At 41.8% G+C, this 17134-nt stretch overlaps 1 protein-coding gene across 10 annotated transcripts in view; it reads right to left on the bottom strand.

Annotated features, from left to right (window-relative positions):
• TTLL11 (tubulin tyrosine ligase like 11) overlaps positions 1 to 17134 on the bottom strand; it is a 290392-nt gene that overhangs the window by 192019 nt on the left and 81239 nt on the right. The window contains exon 1 of one of the 10 annotated variants that reach the window (XM_055271235.2): positions 4458 to 5782. The exons of the other annotated variants lie outside the window; for them this stretch is intronic. Within the exon in view, the coding sequence (XP_055127210.1) occupies positions 4458 to 4535 (78 nt within the window). The 5' untranslated portion in view covers positions 4536 to 5782. Of the gene's footprint in view, positions 1 to 4457; positions 5783 to 17134 lie in introns of those variants that run through there. 10 annotated transcript variants of the gene reach the window in all.

Below are 17134 nucleotides of genomic sequence, written 5' to 3'. Positions count from 1 at the left end.
GAGCGAGACTCTGTCTCAAAAAAAAAAAAAAAAAAAAGAGATCCCCAGCCTGTCGAGCCTCCCTGCCAACTCACTGGACATTGGAAGTCCACCCAGCTTAGGGAAACCTCACCTACGACCCACAAAGACAGAACAGCTATGCTACAGTCTCAACAGGACAGCTGTTTCAGGATGTCAAGATACAATACCATGAGCTAAACAGCCACAGAAGACATAAGTATAAGAAATAGCAAGGTATGTGTTACTCGATAGCATCAATATCTTCATCTGTCAAAGAGAGATGATCATAAAACCTCTCCGGTCCAGCACTTCCCAGACTTGCATGGTCAGGGAATGCTTTTAAAATTATAATGTACTTGGGGAACACCAATAGGTACTCATACATATTCAGATTAATAATGTGGACTCATTATAATGTCATATATAAGATATGGTGATATGGCGATGTTAGTCAATGGTGACGTTAGTCAATATATATTATAACATTTTAGCAATTTAATCTGAGACCATTTGCTTTTTTGCCTTCAACTTTAATCGAAATATGCATACGTTCCTTTTTTTTTTTTTTTTTTGAGATGGAGTCTCGCACTGTCGCCTAGGCTGTAGTGCAGTGGTGCAATCTCAGCTCACTGCAACCTCTGCCTCCCAGGTTCAAGCGATTCTCCTTCCTCAGCCTCCTGAGTAACTGAGATTACAGGCACCCGCCACCACACCCGGCTAATTTTTTTGTATTTTTAGTAGAGACAGGGTTTCACTATGTTGGTCAGGCTGGTCTCGAACTCCTGACCTCATGATCCACCCGCCTCAGCCTCCCAAAGCGCTGGGATTACAGACATAAGCCACCGCGCCTGGCTGCACACATTCCTTGTTTATGTTTTGCCTGTATAATGTTTAAAGTGTCTCGGCCAGGCATGGTGGCTCACGCCTGTAAAATCCCAGAACTTCAGGAGGCCAAGGCGGGTGGATCACGAGATCAGGAGTTCGAGACCAGCCTGGCCAACAAAGTGAAACCCCATCTCTACTAAAAATACAAAAATACAAAAAGTGGCCGGGTGTGGTGGCACGCACCTGTAGTCCCAGCTACTCGGGAGGCTGAGGTGGGAGGATTGCTTGAACCCAGGAGGCAGAGGTTGCAGTGAGCCGAGACCATGCCATTACACTCTAGCCTGGGTGACACAGTGAGACTCTGTCTCAAAAAATAATAATAAAATAAAAAGTACCTCACGGTTATCTAACCAAAGGGTGAAATTCAAGAGCAGCAGAGATAAATCTGGCTGATTTTCCTCTGATAAATCATTTTGTCCTGAGCTTTAAGCCCTTTCTGGAAGATGCTCCAAACATGTCAGACTGGGGGAAGGAAAGAGAAAGAGAAAGAAACTAATATGCATTGAGCATCAGGATGCTGAATGCTTTACAGCACTTTTTTTTTTTTTTTTTTTTTTTTTTTTGAGACTGGGTTTCACTCTTATTGCCCAGGCTGGAGTGCAATGGTGCGATCTCAGCTCACTGCAACCTACGCCTCCCAGGTTCAAGCACTTCTCCTGCGTCAGCCTCCCAGGTAGCTGGAATTACAGGCATGCACCACCATGCCCGGCTAATTTTGTATTTTTTTAGTAGAGACAGTGTTTCACCATGTTGGTGAGGCTGGTCTCAAACTCCTAACCTCAGGTGATCCACCCACCTTGGTCTCCCAATACAGCATTCTTATTAACACTCTCTCTTGTTCATCTTTCCAATGCCCTTATGGGATAGTGATTATTTGAGTTGGATAGACTGAAAGCAGTACTGCAAGGCCACATATGTCACCGTGGATGGAATCAAATGCAGTCTGGCCAGCCCCAGGGCCCAAGTTTTTCCATGACACCACGTTGGCGAAGGCCATGGGGCAGTGAGCCTCGGTGCACCTGCTCACACTTGCATAGTCTTTGTCTTCCTACTGTAATAAAAGCTCCACAAAAACAAGAACCACATCAGCTTGGTTCATCACAATAATCTCAGTGCCAAGTACAATGCCAGAGACTGAAGGAAGCCCAGGAGACATGGATACAATTTTGGCATTTCTAAAGGGTTCTCATAAGGGCCATAGGTAACACGCATGTCCCATGGGATCAAGAGGGCCAAACTGCACCCAGAGAGGACGGAAAGGAGGATGAGACACAGGGAACAATGTGTCAACTCAGGAATATTTTAAAAGTTAGAGCAGTCCCGTCATGTGACAAAGTAACTTGAGAAATAGTAAATTGCCTGTTTCTGAAGATCATCAAGTACAGGCTGGAGCCTGACCATCTGTCCAGGTGTGGAAGGGATCCACTTGGCGGGGGAGTTGCCTGGATGGTCTCTCAGGTCCTTTCCAACCCCTAAGATTAGGTTATTTGTTGGTACTGACTTCAACTCAAGGCCTAATTAGTGTCTGACTTGCTATGTGACTCAGCCAAGTCTCTTTCCCTCTCTGGGTCTCAGTTTCCTTATCTGTACAATGGAGGCATTTGTATGAATGACCCCATTGATAATTCTGCTCAGGGCTACCAAGATCCTACACATTCTCTAAAGAACAAGGGTTACGATAAGGTTGCCTGCAGGGTGGCATTGCGCTGAGAGGTCACAAACCTTCCTGCTGGTGCCCTCTCTGCACGCAAGTTCTGGCTACCCTGGCGATGAACTCAGGCCACTTCCCCAGCCAGGCAGGGAGACAGACCAGGTCCATTCTGATTCAGAAAATAAAGTGGGAATCAGGCAAACCCATAGCGTTAAACATAATTCTGGAATGTGTCAAAAATCAAATGCCCTCCAGCAACATAACAACATGTTCTTCAAGGAAAAGAGATGAAAACACTTCTGCTCCATAAGGATCCATCCGTGTAACTCAGTGGGGCTGGTACTGCCACCTAGGGAGGGTTTTGGAAATTTCCAGGGGTGTTTTTCACTGTCACAATGTATGGAAGGTATTACTGGGCAGAGGCCTGGAGTGCCACACAGACAGCCATGAGCTGGGCAGTCCTGCCACACCTTAATAAGGGTGAATAATCTATCGTATATAACATGAAGACAGCCTAGACTCTAACTCCATGTTACATATAAAGTGCTTTTACAGGGTTAAAACTGAGTATCACAATATTCCAAGAATATAAGAATCATGTAAATAAGGGCCAGGCGCGATGGCTCACGCCTGTAATCCCAGCACTTTAGGAGGCCAAGGTGGGTGGATCACTTGAGGTCAGGAGTTTGAGACCAGCCTGGCCAACATGGTGAAACCCCCGTCTCTACTAAAAATACAAAAATTAGCCGGGCATGGTGGCGGGTGCCTGCAATCCCAACTACTCGAGAGGCTGAAGCAGAAGAATTTCTTGATCCCAGGAGGCGGAGGCTGCAGTGAGCTGAGATCACACCACTGCACTCTCCAGCCTGGGTAACACAGCGAGACTCGATGTCAAAAAAAAAAAGAATCATGTAAAGAGAAATTACATTTTGCTTTTTCTTTCTGGATTTTTTTTTAGTCTATTTGATATTTCAGAAACATCACATCACTAATGATATTGTGGCTCATGGTATTTGAGTTACCCATACAACACCCAGTGATTATATAGGAAAATAGTTTAAAACGTTAAATATGAAGAAATATTAAAGAGAGAGACTATAATAACCAATCAAATATTGTCTCACTTTTCTTATATCTAAACTTATTCATTATAGGTAGTGGTAGCATCTGACCACTTTGTTATGTCATAAAGTATAACAGTGCCAAAATATTTACTTATTGAATTGTATAGCATTTCATTATAAAGAGCTTTTCTGGCCACATGTGGTGGCTCACACCTGTAATCCCAGCACTTTGGGAGGCCAAGGCGGGCAGATTACTTGAGGCCAGGAGGTTCAAGACCAGCCTGGCCATCATGATGAAACCTCATCTTTACTAAAAATATAAAAATTAGCCGGGCGTGGTGGCACACGGCTGTAATTCCAGCTACTCAGGAGGCTGAGGCATGAGAGTCACTTGAACCTGGGAGGCGGAGGCTGCAGTGAGCCAAGATCAAGCCACTGCACTCCTGGGTGGCAGAGTGAGATGCTCTCTCAAAAAAAAAAAAAAAAAAAAAAAAAAAAAAGAACTTTTCCTTATTTTTCTGCTTTAGCAAGCATTTAGGGTGGGGTTGTTTTTATTTCAACTACATGTATAGGTTGCTTATATTTCATTTCAGGATACCAAACAGAACATCACAAATAATTTGGATTAAAAGTAGGGGAGAGGGCACTGGAATGACACCCCTGTAGCAATAAGCACACCTGGCACTCATGAAGACAAACCAGGCTTTCTTGGAGAATTGGCTGAGTCCAGGGCAGGGCAGGAAAAATATAAGAAAAGCCTGGAACATCTTGTTGTGGCAGAAGTAAAAGGGTGCTCAGAAAATGACCCTGTCTCTATTAAAAATACAAAAAAATTAGCTGGCCATGGTGGCGGACACCTGTAGGAGGCTGAGACAGGAGAATCGCTTGAACCCGGGAGGCAGAGGTTGCAGTAAGCCAAGATCACGCCGCTGCATTCCAGCCTGGGCAACAAGAGTGAAACTCCGTCTTGAAAAAAAAAAAAAAAAAGTATTCAGGCCTCCATGGCCAAATCTCAAATAAATTTGAGCATCAAAATAGATATTGATGGTAAAATATTATAACTACAGAATAAAGTAAGAATCCATGAGTGCACACTAACAGGCATGCACACATACATAGATAGTTAAATCAGAAGGCAAAGCTCTCCCTTGCAGTAGAAACTCAGCTAACAAATGCAGAAGGGAGGATGGAGGTTGCCAAATAATCACTATTTGGCAACATCACAATAATAACCGATTCAGGCAAGAATCCTTAACACAGGTGAAGACTTGGGGGGGAAAGTCTGAGGAGTAACAGGACATTAGGTAGTCTTAAAGTATCTTCCCACAAGATATTTACTAATTAGAAAGGGGAAAATAGAAACTTTTCCATGAAAATCTGGCAGACACCATCTTAGCCAAATGATTAAAGTTGACAGTACCAGTAATAAGACACAAGGACATCATGTGCCTCCAGATATGATACCCATGAGAAAAACACAATTTTGCTTCTGTGGTACTCCTGCCAAAAATGTGTATCCTGGATCTAATAACGAGGAAACCCCAGACAAACCCAAATTGAGGGGCAGTGTACTAAATAGCCTATGCTCATAAAAAAATGCCAATGTCATGAAACACAAAGAAAGACCAAGAAATTCTTCTAGATTGAAGGAGACTAAAAAGACACAACAACCAAATGTGATGCGCGATCCGGGACTTCCTTTTGCTATACATTGTTAGAATAATTGTCAAAATCTGAATAGGAAACAGTCGATCAAATAAAGAGACAACCTATGGAATGGGAGAAAATATTTGCAAACCAGACATCTGATAAAGGATTAATATCCAAAATAGATAAGGTACTCAATTCAGTAGTAAGAAAACAAATAACCCTATTAAAGAATGGGCAAAGGATCTGAATAGATTATTTGTCAAAAGAAAACATACAAATGGCCAATGGGATATGAAAAAATGCTCAGAATCACTGATCACCAGAGAACTGCATATTAATAACCCAATGAGCTGCCACTTCACATCTGTTAGAACAGCTATTATCAAAAAGACACCATGTTGGAGATGATGTGGAGAAAAGGGAACCTTTGCACACTGTTGGTGGGAATGTAAATTAGTACAGCCATTATGGAAAACAAAAAAATTAAAAATAGAACTACCCATCATGATCCAGAAATCCTACTGGGTTTTTATCCAAAGGAAATGAAACCAATATGCTGAAGAGAGAACCGCACTCCCATGCTTATTGCAGGATGATCTGCGATAGCCAAGATACAGAATCAACCTGTGTCAATCACGGGTGAATGAATCAAGACAATGCAGCATGTTTACACAGTGGAATATAGTTCAGCCTTAAGAAAGAAGGAAATCCTGTCATTTGCAACAACATGGATGAACCTGAAGGACGTTAAGTGAAATAAGCCAGGCACAGAAAGACAAATACTGCATGATCTCACTTGCCTGTGGAATCTAAACAAGTTGAACACATAGAAGTAGAGAATAGAATGAGGGTTACCAGGGGCTAGAGGCATTGGGGGCACTGGGGAGCTATTTGTCAAAGGATACAAAATTTCAGTTAGATTAGAGGAATAAGTTCAAGAGATCTATTGTACAACATGGTGAGTATAGTTAATAACAATGTATTGTATTCTTGAAAATTGCTACTAAGAGAGTAGATATTAAGTGTTCTCACCGCAAACAAAAATGATATATATGTGAGGTAATCTGCATGTTAATTAGCTCAATTTAGCCATTCCATAATGTATGCATATTTCAAAACAACATGTTGTACATGATAAATACACACATTTTTTATTTGCCAATTATTTGTTTTAACATAACAAAATGATAATTTTATTAAGTAAACAATAAAAATACAAATTTATTAAAATTTAAAAAATTTTTAATATCTACTCACTGTTAACTTCACCAACTTTTTTGATGTGAAAATTTAATAAAATGAATGATGCATAAATATTTATCTGTACATTACTTATTATTCTCTATTCTCTGTATAGTATATATATGTAGACATATATGTATGTACTATATATACCATAATGCGTACATAAACATTTACTATATAAACACTATATATAAGTAGATATACATAAAGAACATATATATGTACATATATAATACTATATACTATCCAGAGAAGAGAGAATGAATGTTGTATATATATATATATATGACTTTAAATAAAAGTTTAAAATATATATATGACTTTGTACACACACACACAGTCATTTTAGTGTCTGCTTCAAAAAACTATAGAATAATAGAGATGTACTAATTTGAAGGGGTTATATGAATCCATTCCATGATTTCAGATAGTTAGAAATCTAAATCCAGTCCATGAAGGCTGATCTATTTTCTTCTTTGCTATCTCTAGAGATGGCTACTATATATAAGTAATTTTAATAAATAATCATACAATTTCCCATAAACTAAATAAATTTAATTCTCTAATATTTGTTTCTTTTTTTCCACCTTCCTCTTTGTATTTCTCCAAGAGAAACTGAATCCTACGTGGTCATTAAACCTGTAGAGATGGACGAGTATTGAGCTTTACTATGTTTTTCTTAACATTATTTCATGTACTAATATTGCCTCTGAAGTGCCTTCTAATGTTTAGTTAATCTGACAGGTCAGACATTCTTCCTTACAAATTACCTTTATCGTTTAACACAAGTCCCTTTCCTCTTAATCATCATTTAATACAACTGACACACAATGAAAGTTGTATTAAGTGAAAATGAAAACATGTCGACTCCCTCCCTTTATAAAAATGAGATTCAGGTATTGCTTAAAACGAAAATACATCTATTTTTTCTTGCTGCAATTGTAGCACCCTTTTAGAGCCTCCTCAATGAAGTGACATGATTTTAGCCCTCTATCTCAGGGGCTGGCAAACTTTGGAGCGTGGTTCAAGTATACCAGTGCCTGCTTTGTAAAGAAGGTTTTCTCATTTACGTATGGATAGTCCATGTCTGCTTTCACCCTCCAACAGCAGAGCTGAGTAATTATGACAGAGACTCTATGACCCACAAAGCTGTAAAGAGTTACTATCTGGCTTTTACAGGAAGTTTGCCGTCCTCTGCAATGGATGGACATCTAACCATTAGTTATGCTGCTATAAAAACATGCATTCACATATAGTATTGTTAGCTGTATTGACCAATGTGTCCAATCGAAGGACAGCTTTCCATGGGCATTTGAATATTCCATATCACATCTGCTTACATTTAATAGGTTATTTCCAAGATAATTCTCTCTAGAACTGAAATCTGCCAAAATGTCCTCAAAATCAGAGTTGTAGTTTACATGATAGTTAAAAATATGGCTTTCAGTGTCTGATAGGTCATGATTCAAAGCAAGATCTGCCACCTAATGGTTGTCAGTACCTGCTAAGTACCTAGAGAGGAATGCATAAGCTTGGGCATGGCACTTGAACTCTCTAAGCCTTTGATATGGTTTTGCTGTGTCCCCACCCAAATCTCATCTTGAATTGTAGCTCCCATAATTCCCACACGTCATAGGAGGGACCTGGTAGGAGATAATTGAATCATGGGGTCGGTTTTCCCCATACTGTTCTCATGGTAGTGAATAAGTCTTATGAGAGCTGATGGTTTTACAAGGGGTTTCCCCTTTCTTATGGCTCTCATTCTCTCTTGCCTGCCACCATGTAAGTCGTACCTTTTGCCTTCCGCCATAATCGTGAGGCCTCCCCAGACACATGGAACTATGAGTCCATTAAAACTCTTTTTCTTAATAAATTACTCAGTCTCAGGTATGTCTTTATCGTAGCATGAAAACAGACTAATACAGCCTTATTTTATTCTCCTTATTTATAAAATGGAGGTAATAAGAGTATCCATCTTACAGGTGTAATGTGAGAATTAAATAAGAAAAAAGTGTATATAATGTATTCACGATTATAGCCAGAGCATGTGATGTATGCCCCATAACTAGTGTGTGTTTTTAAATAACCCTAGTAAATATATAAAAAATTATAATGTTAAAATCTGAATAAATTCTGAAAATGATAATACTAGATAGCTGTTGATTTCATCATTTTGATAATGACACTGGTTATGAAAGAAAGTGCTCTTATTTTTCAGAGATACACACAGAAGTGGTTAGGGGTACACATAGGAACATCATGTATGCAACATACTCTCAAAAAGGAGAGAGACGGCAGATGTCAATGTTTACATCTGGGGTTGCATGGAGGATATGCAGAAATCATTTGTATTATTCTTACAATTTATCAGTAAGTCTAAAATTATGTCAAAATAAAAAGCTAAAAGAAAAAGAAGGGATCCTTAGGTCCAAACACACAGAGAAGAACTGTTATCAATATATTCTAGCCAAACATATCCTTTTATCTTATTCTTCTAATCCTTCTAGCCAATGTACAGGGTTAATTTCAGAAGGAAGGTGGGAGAAGAGGGTGCATGTTTGCGTGAGGGGAAAGGACAAGAGAATCCTTTCATTAGCAAGGCCAGAAAATTTGATTACATCATCTTTCTAAATTCAAATCTCTACTTTGCTTTGCCTTTCATTAGAACCCCTCCAAGATGCAATTACACAGAAAAGAAGTTGAACAAGAAACAGAATAGGAGAGATTTCTTTCTTTCTTTGGAGATGAGGAAAAAGGGTAGAGGCAGAACAATTTTTATAATTTCCTTTTGAAATAGGCATTGAAGTCAAGATTGGCTCTATGATTTTCTTGTAGAAAATTAGACTCTCTAGTCAAGTGACTCAGGTGACATCACTAAGAACTTTTGCAAAATGAAATGAAAGGACAAAAATTGAAGGGTGAAAGATGACCTTTAACTTCCTTTGGGGAAGCAAGGTTTTCTTGACCTTTAAAATAGTCTCTCCCAGAAAAATGTTTACTTCTGTTACTTTTTCTTTTTAAAAGCTTGCCATTAGAGAGAGAGAGAGAGAAAAAGCACATTAAAGCAGTGGCCCTCTAATGATCACATTCATCTCAAAATTCCATATAATAAATCAGTACAGCAAGGTAGGAAGATTGTAATAGTTGTGATTTAAAACATTAAATGTATTTGGGGGAAAATTGGAGTTTAGAAAATTAAACAATAAGCTCCTAGCATTAGAAGTGTTATTGCACAGGACTGTCTCTGGCAGGGGGAAAAACACACACACACACACACACACACACACACACACACACCAAGTTAAGCCAAACAGGGATACAATTCAGTCAAAAAGAAGTCTTAGCTCTTTTCTTCTCTTAAGTGATCTATCATCATATAATGAGATAATTCATCTCAAGATCAGATTTTTATTAAAAATTAAAACATATTCATTTCCACATTTCCAAAAAGCCAGAAAGACCCAGAATGCTTTGTCTAAGCATTCTTAGCTCCAGCTTAGATTTCCATTTGAAACTGCAAATCCTTTCTTAATATTCATTCATTTCACACATACACCTGAGGGTCCCCTTTGTGTTGGGCACTAGGGAGCAGAAATAAATCTGACCAGATTCCAGTTCCTCAAGGGACCCCCAATTTAACAGGGAGAACAGATAAGTAAATGTCCACTTAGTGAGGGGATACAGTGTGATTCTCCTAGCAAACCTCTGATGCTACAGATGAGGAAACTGAGGCTCAGAGTAATTAACTTACCCAAGGGATACACTTAGGAAGTAATGAAGAAAGGATTTCAACCTAGGTCTATTCTGACCCCAAACCCTTGCCTCACTGTCTGTCAGCCTGGAACACTGCAAATAGCATATTTTAGGGTCCTATAATTGAGAGAGTACAGGATTGGGATCAGAGGACAGAGTGGTCAACTGTCCCACAGTCAAGGCAGCAGGGGTATAGGAGGTGGAGTAGGGCAGGAAGTATCGGAAAGGGCCGTCACAGATTTGGAGACATCAGCTCTGAACAAGGATACGTAGCAAAGGTTTGTGCAGTGAAGAAGAGCAGGAAGGGTCTCCCAACAGAGGAAATGGGGACAAGGGCAACAGTCAAGAAGTGTGAGAACCTTGATAGATATGAATCTTTCTGAACGGCCTTCAGAAGGAGCCAACAGGAAGGATGCCTTGGCTTAGCCAATATCTGCTAGTCTCAGCCAATCGCACCACAGGGATTGTGCAGGAATGTGCAGATACAGCTTCAGTTCCTCACCTGGGAGGGGGTAGAGCTGAGGTAAAAGAATTGCGATTGCCTGGGGGTTGCCACAGCCAGCCCCACAGAGGCAGCTGTACTGCAGCCTTCATTATTGGCTGTGATGCTGAGCCCCAGGCTACACTGACCCCAGCATTAGCAAGATGATGATGGATTACATAAAGCCCTTTGTGCTCCAACTGAAACCCTGGCAGCAGAAACTTGTGCAAAATTTTAACTCCAATGAAGAGTTTTATGAAAGTCCAGGAAAGCCAAACCCACAGAATCACAAAAAATTAGAAGAAAGGGATCTTAGCGAAAATCTACAATCTCCTCCTTTTGCAGAAGAGGCACTGAAGAAGCCTTGGCGGGTGGGGGAAGGCTGGATGACTTGGCCAGAGTCTCACAGTCAGTAAAGAGGTAGAGTCCTGACTTGAACCTACGGTCGGGCACGTGGCTCACACCTGTAATCCCAGCACTTTAGGAGGCAGAGGCGGGCAGATCACTTAAGGCTAGGAGTTCGAGACCAACCTGGCCAACATGGCAAAACCCTGTCTCTACTAAAAATACAAAAATTAGCTGGGCATGGTGGCGCAGGCCTATAATCTCAGCAACTCAGGAGGCTGAGGCAGGAAAATTGCTTGAACCCAGGAGGCAGAGGTTGCAGTGAGCCGAGACCGTACCACTGCACTCCAGCCTGGGAGACACAGCAAGACTGTCTCAAAAAAATAAAAATGAAATAAAATAAAAAGACTTGAACCTAGGTCTCCTGACTCCAGTTAAGTGTTTCATTTCACTTGAAATGACTGCATAGAAACTTTTCCTGACTTCTCCACCTTCCCACCTTCCCCACTCCATGTTATGCTGGTATCCATAGTGCCTATGTTTAATTCCATCCCAGCTTGGACCATCCGTCTCCTCTGCTAAGCAGGACCCTTCATTGGAAGCCGAGACTATATGTTTTGTCTGACTCCCCAGTCTGCCAGGGCTGGACATATAAAGGGCACTTAGTAAATATTTGTTCACACTAAAGGAAACTGTGACAGAGTCAGGAGATGTGGGTCTTAGTCCCAGCTACATGAACCTAGAGGCCATGGGACTGTGGGCAAGTTACTCAACCCTCTGAATCTCAGCTTCCTCATCTATAAGATGATGAATATGAACATGATGTAGTAGAAAGATGATGGGATGTAGAGCCTATAAATGTCCAACTGAATGAATGAATGATCAACTTCCTCTACCAGAAGTCCTGAGGGCAAGGGGATTCCTAACTTGTTTTGTATCCATAGCACTTGGCACTTAGTAGGCCTCGGGAAATAATTGCACTAAACCGCATAAGAATATCTGAGTACACCAGCAGTTGTATAACCGGGAGCAAGTACCTGTGATTCTGATCCTTTATTTCCTCATCTGTAAATCGGGGATCATGACACCTTCCCAAACTGAGTGAAGATAAAAGAGGTCATGTATATAAAAATCACTTGGCAAACTCCAAGCACAACACAGATGCCAGTCGTCATTTGGGCTGTTTAAAAGGACTTCCTGATGAACAGGACCTAAGTACGTTTTCCAGAGAGGAAAATATACTTTCCAGAGAGGAGCAGCATCTTGAGTTTCAGATGATATCATTTTCCCAGTTAACACATTGAACTGTTAAGCAAGGGGCACAAGAACAGCATGATACATCCAAGCAGGAGGTGAAGTTCTATTTTTGGCAACAAAGGAAATAACACTGGAAGCAGATGGGGAAGTGAAACCATGGCTCCTACGGAGTCCCTGCCAGCCGCTTTGAATCATCTGCCTTCTTCTGACAGCTGGAGTCCCCTCACTTCTGTCTTTACCCTTTTACTAGTTATGCGCCAGAACCCAGGGCCACTGCATCGGCCTCCAGGGATGCCATGCTTCAGAAGCAGGAGACACTGCATTCTCCATGTCACTTCCCAGGCTTGCTGCAGATGTGTGAGGGCGACGTGTGTGGCTGAAGGTTGGATCACCACCAGGGAAAGGCTGGCTGGTGACCACCTGGAGCTCTCACTGGACAGCATCACTTTGGTAAGTTTCTCATGCTCCGAGCCTGGCCCACCCTCTTGTGAAGTGACAGGCTGGGTCCTGCAGATACCCCTGGCCTCAAAGAGGCTAACTTTTGATGACTAAACTCACAAGAGACAAAAAAAAAAAAAAAAAGTAAACCACAGCATATGCATATTAATTTGCAACTCAATTTGGCAAATATACTTGAGTTCCTACTGTGTGCCAGGCACTGTGATAGGCACTGGGGAGATAATGATGAATGAAACCGATCTGGTCACAGCCCTTGTGGAACTTACAGTAGGAGGGAAAGGTAATTAAACAGGTAGTCACTAGACAGTGTAATTAGCATAAGTACCATGAAAAGAAAAACAACAAGGTGCTGTTGAGAACTTGCTCCAGACGTCGGGGGCAGAGTAGGCTTTATAGAGAAAGTTAAAGCTAAGCAGGAGTCTGAAAAACTAACAAAATTGTCAGGTGAAAAGCAGCAGCTTGGAAGTGGCAGTGGGGTGCAAAGAAAGAAGATGGGTGCTCCAGGCAGTCAGAGGTAAGAGAGGTCTTTCTGCCATTAAGTATCTAATAAAAGGTTAAATATGGAAGGACCCAGGAGGAAGAGTTCAGAAATGGGGACAAGTGTAGCTGCCGAGGTTGGCAAGGGCTCTATAAGGCGTGTGCAGGAGTTTAAACTGCATCTTTTTGATAAGCCATTGGGTGATCCAAAGTCAGTCAAATCAGCACATTGTCTACAGGAAGGAAAATGATGCGAATAATAGATTTACCGGAAGGTTATTCGATAAATGTGGAATCAGGACGAAGAATATACACTTCACACTGCAAGTTTTCTTTCTGCCTTAACTCTGACCCACTTATAATGCCACATTTTCCTGGTTCCTAAACCCAGTGGAGGACGTTGTTCTCTGGGGGTTTTTTGCAAATAATGCATTTCATTCAGCCTTGAGGAGCTGAATCAATAAACGCTAACTTGGGGTGGTAACTGGAGAGGAAAATGGAAGAATCTCATGCTTGCTGCTTCCCTCCAAGAAACTGCAAAACATTATTGAACAGGTTTTTGGCTATATTCAGTGAAAAATTCTTCTGCTGAGAAATACAAACTCTTTCACCATAATAAATACTGTTTTGATAACAAAACTGTACTTTTCTCAAATACCCAGATGGAAGACCATATGCAAAATAAACTCTAAGGAATTTTTTTATTGGCCATCTGCTAAAATTGGAAAGGCTGCATCCGCCTCGATTCTTCACAAAAATTTTCACTGAGAATCCCACTCGCTTCCGCCTAGTGCCACCTGCTGATCACATTTGAGTACCGGTTTTGCAAATGAAGAGCAGGGTAATGTGGGTCTCCCTCTTTCTTTAATGAAATAAACTTAATCCTAATTAATGTAAGAAATAACCTACAAAGTGTCAGGTTTTCAGTTGTTTTACAGAAACTCACACTTCTTCCTGTTGTTGCCAGGAATCACAAAGCAAAGCCCCCGCATGCACACACCTCTGGAGACCTCATTTCTGAGGCGCTGTCAGGACATTGTTTTACCCTCAGGATTAAGTGCACTACCTCTAATAAAGCCGTGTGTTTGGCTTTCACCTGTCAAAAACGCCAATGCATTATATTCTTTATTATGTCAATTCCACTTTGAGACATCTATCCAAAGGAGATGCTGGCACGGGTGTATAAAGATACCTGTGCAAGGATATTCCCTTCAGCATCGTTTGTTGAACCAAAAAATATGAGAATATCTAAATGTTCATCAACAACAGGGTGAACCCTTTTTTTTTTTTTTTTTGAGACCCACATTACCCAGACTGGAGTGCAGAGGCGCGATCTTGGCTCACTGCAACCTCCGCCTTCCTGTTTCAAGCAATTCTCCTGCCTCAGCCTCCCGAGTAGCTGGGATTACGGGCACCCACCACCATGCCCAGCTAATTTTTGTATTTTTAGTAGAGAAGGGGTTTCACCATGTTGGCTAGGCTGGTCTCGAACTCCTGACCTCGTGATCTGCCTGTCTTGGCCTTCCAAAGTGCTCAGATTACAGGCGTGAGCCACCGCGCCCAGCCAACAGGGTGAGGATTGTTAAAGTCATAATGCATCTATGAAGCACTGGCATGGCAAGATGTCCTACACACATTCAATGGGAGAAAATGAAGGCTAATGAAAAGAATAGATAGTATAATCCCATGTTTTTAAAGAAAAAAAAGCCTTTTTAAAGAAAAAACAGCTTTGTTTGTTATAGCTATATTTGTTTATACACAGGAAAAGGCTGAAAGGATACACACTAAACAAAAGCAATTTCTGAAGAGTGGGGACTTTTTTCTCCTTTTTACTTTACACATGCCTATATTATTTGAATTTTTACTATCAATGCATTGTATTAAAACAAAGGAGCTACTAAAATAATAATGCCACGTTCTTTTTTTTTTTTTTTTTTTTGAGACGGAGTCTTGCACTGTTGCCCAGGCTGGAGTGCGGTGGCACGATCTCCGCTCACTGCAAGCTCCACCTCCTGGGTTCACGCCATTCTCCTGCCTCAGCCTCCAGAGTAGCTGGGACTACAGGCACCCGCCACCACGCCTGGCTAATTTTTTGTACTTTTAGTAGAGACGAGGTTTCACCGTGTTAGCCAGGATGGTCTCAATCTCCTGACCTTGTGATCCGCCCGCCTCGGCCTCCCAAAGTGCTGGGATTACAGGCGTGAGCCACCGCGCCCGGCCAGTAATAATGCCACATTTTTAAAAAATCAGGTTTGCAGCTAATAAAGTGTTTCATCATCACATGCGATGAAATGTGATGCTTTGCTTCAGAAGCAGGAGACACAGCATTCTCCGCATTTCATCATCACAGACTCACTGGATGCTCACTTGCTCTAAGGCCAGGATCACTTCCACATTCAAGAGATGAAGAAATGGGACTGAGTTGAGGAGAAGGAACCAAGATCCTATAACGAACAGGTGACGGTGTCAGGCGCTCCAGCAAACGACTACTGTGGGGTTTTCAGAGTCTTATTCTGTATGTGCCAGGCCCTAAACTGGCAGTTTTTAAATTGACTCCATTAGGCCGGGCGCGGTGGCTCACGCTTGTAATCCCAGCACTTTGGGAGGCCGAGGCGGGCAGATCACGAGGTCAGGAGATCGAGACCACGGTGAAACCCCGTCTCTACTAAAAATAACAAAAAATTAGCCGGGCGTGGTGGCGGGCGCCTGTAGTCCCAGCTACTCGGAGAGGCTGAGGCAGGAGAATGGCGTGAACCCAGGAGGCGGAGCTTGCAGTGAGCCGAGATTGTGCCACTGCACTCCAGCCTGGGCGACAGAGCGAGACTCCGTCTCAAAAAAAAAATAAAAATAAAAAAATAAATAAATTGACTCCATTATGTGGACAAAGAAATCCTCCTTTATATTAGAGAACTATCCAGTCCTGAGGACTTTCAGCATCAATCAAATAGGCTTTGAAACTTCAGGGATTAGAACGCTAAAGCGGGAAGACCAGAGCAGTCACCTAACTCAGCCTCCCTGTTTTACTGCTGAGAAAAGAGACTCCCTGAACAGCTAAAATCAGGCAGTCAATACTTGAGCAACAAACATTTGCCATCTCCAAGGAGTTAACTTTCCTTCTCCTCCACTAAACCCGCTCCTCCTCTTGGGTTTCCCATCTTGGCAAATGGTAACCCCGCAGACTCCTGAAAGCACCAAGTCTGCCTTCTTCTTCACCCTCAATTCTATCAGTCTCCAAATTCCATTGATGCCAACTTCCAAATATTCCTCACCTCTGATCTTTCTCTGCCTAAGATTCCTGCCTGAGTGTCTCCATACAACCTTCAGCATCTCTTTTGCCTAGATGAACAGAACAGCCCTTCTAATAGTCTCATCTCTCTTCCCTCCCAATCTAGGCTATCCTCTCCAACAGACCACCTTTCTAATACTAAAACTTGATAATATACCTCCCCCCTCTGCACTTAAAACACCCGCATGGCTTCCCCTTGATAAGCGCTTTGCCTTGGCATTCAAGACCCTCTGTGATCTACCCTCTCCTTCTCAAACCTCATCTAGGGTCAGATCCTTTTCATTTATTTTTATTATTTTTTGAGACAAGGTTTTACTCTGTTTGCCCAGACTGGAATGCAGTGGCATGATCTTGGCCCACTGCAGCCTCAACCTCCTGGGCTCAGTTGATTCTCTCACCTCAGCCTCTCCTGAGTAGGTGGGACTACAGACACACACCACCACACCCGGTAAATCGTTCATATTTTTAGTAGAGACAGGGTTTCGTCATGTTGCCCAGGCTGGTCTCGAACTCCTGGACTCAATCTGCCTGCCTCAGCCTCCCAGAGTGCTGGGATTACAAGCATGATATGGTTTGGCTGT

Source organism: Symphalangus syndactylus, chromosome 3 (assembly GCF_028878055.3).
Source record: "Symphalangus syndactylus isolate Jambi chromosome 3, NHGRI_mSymSyn1-v2.1_pri, whole genome shotgun sequence".
NCBI lineage: Eukaryota > Metazoa > Chordata > Mammalia > Primates > Hylobatidae > Symphalangus > Symphalangus syndactylus.
Note: the sequence above shows the minus strand (reverse complement) of the source record. Positions and strands in the feature narration are given on the sequence as shown.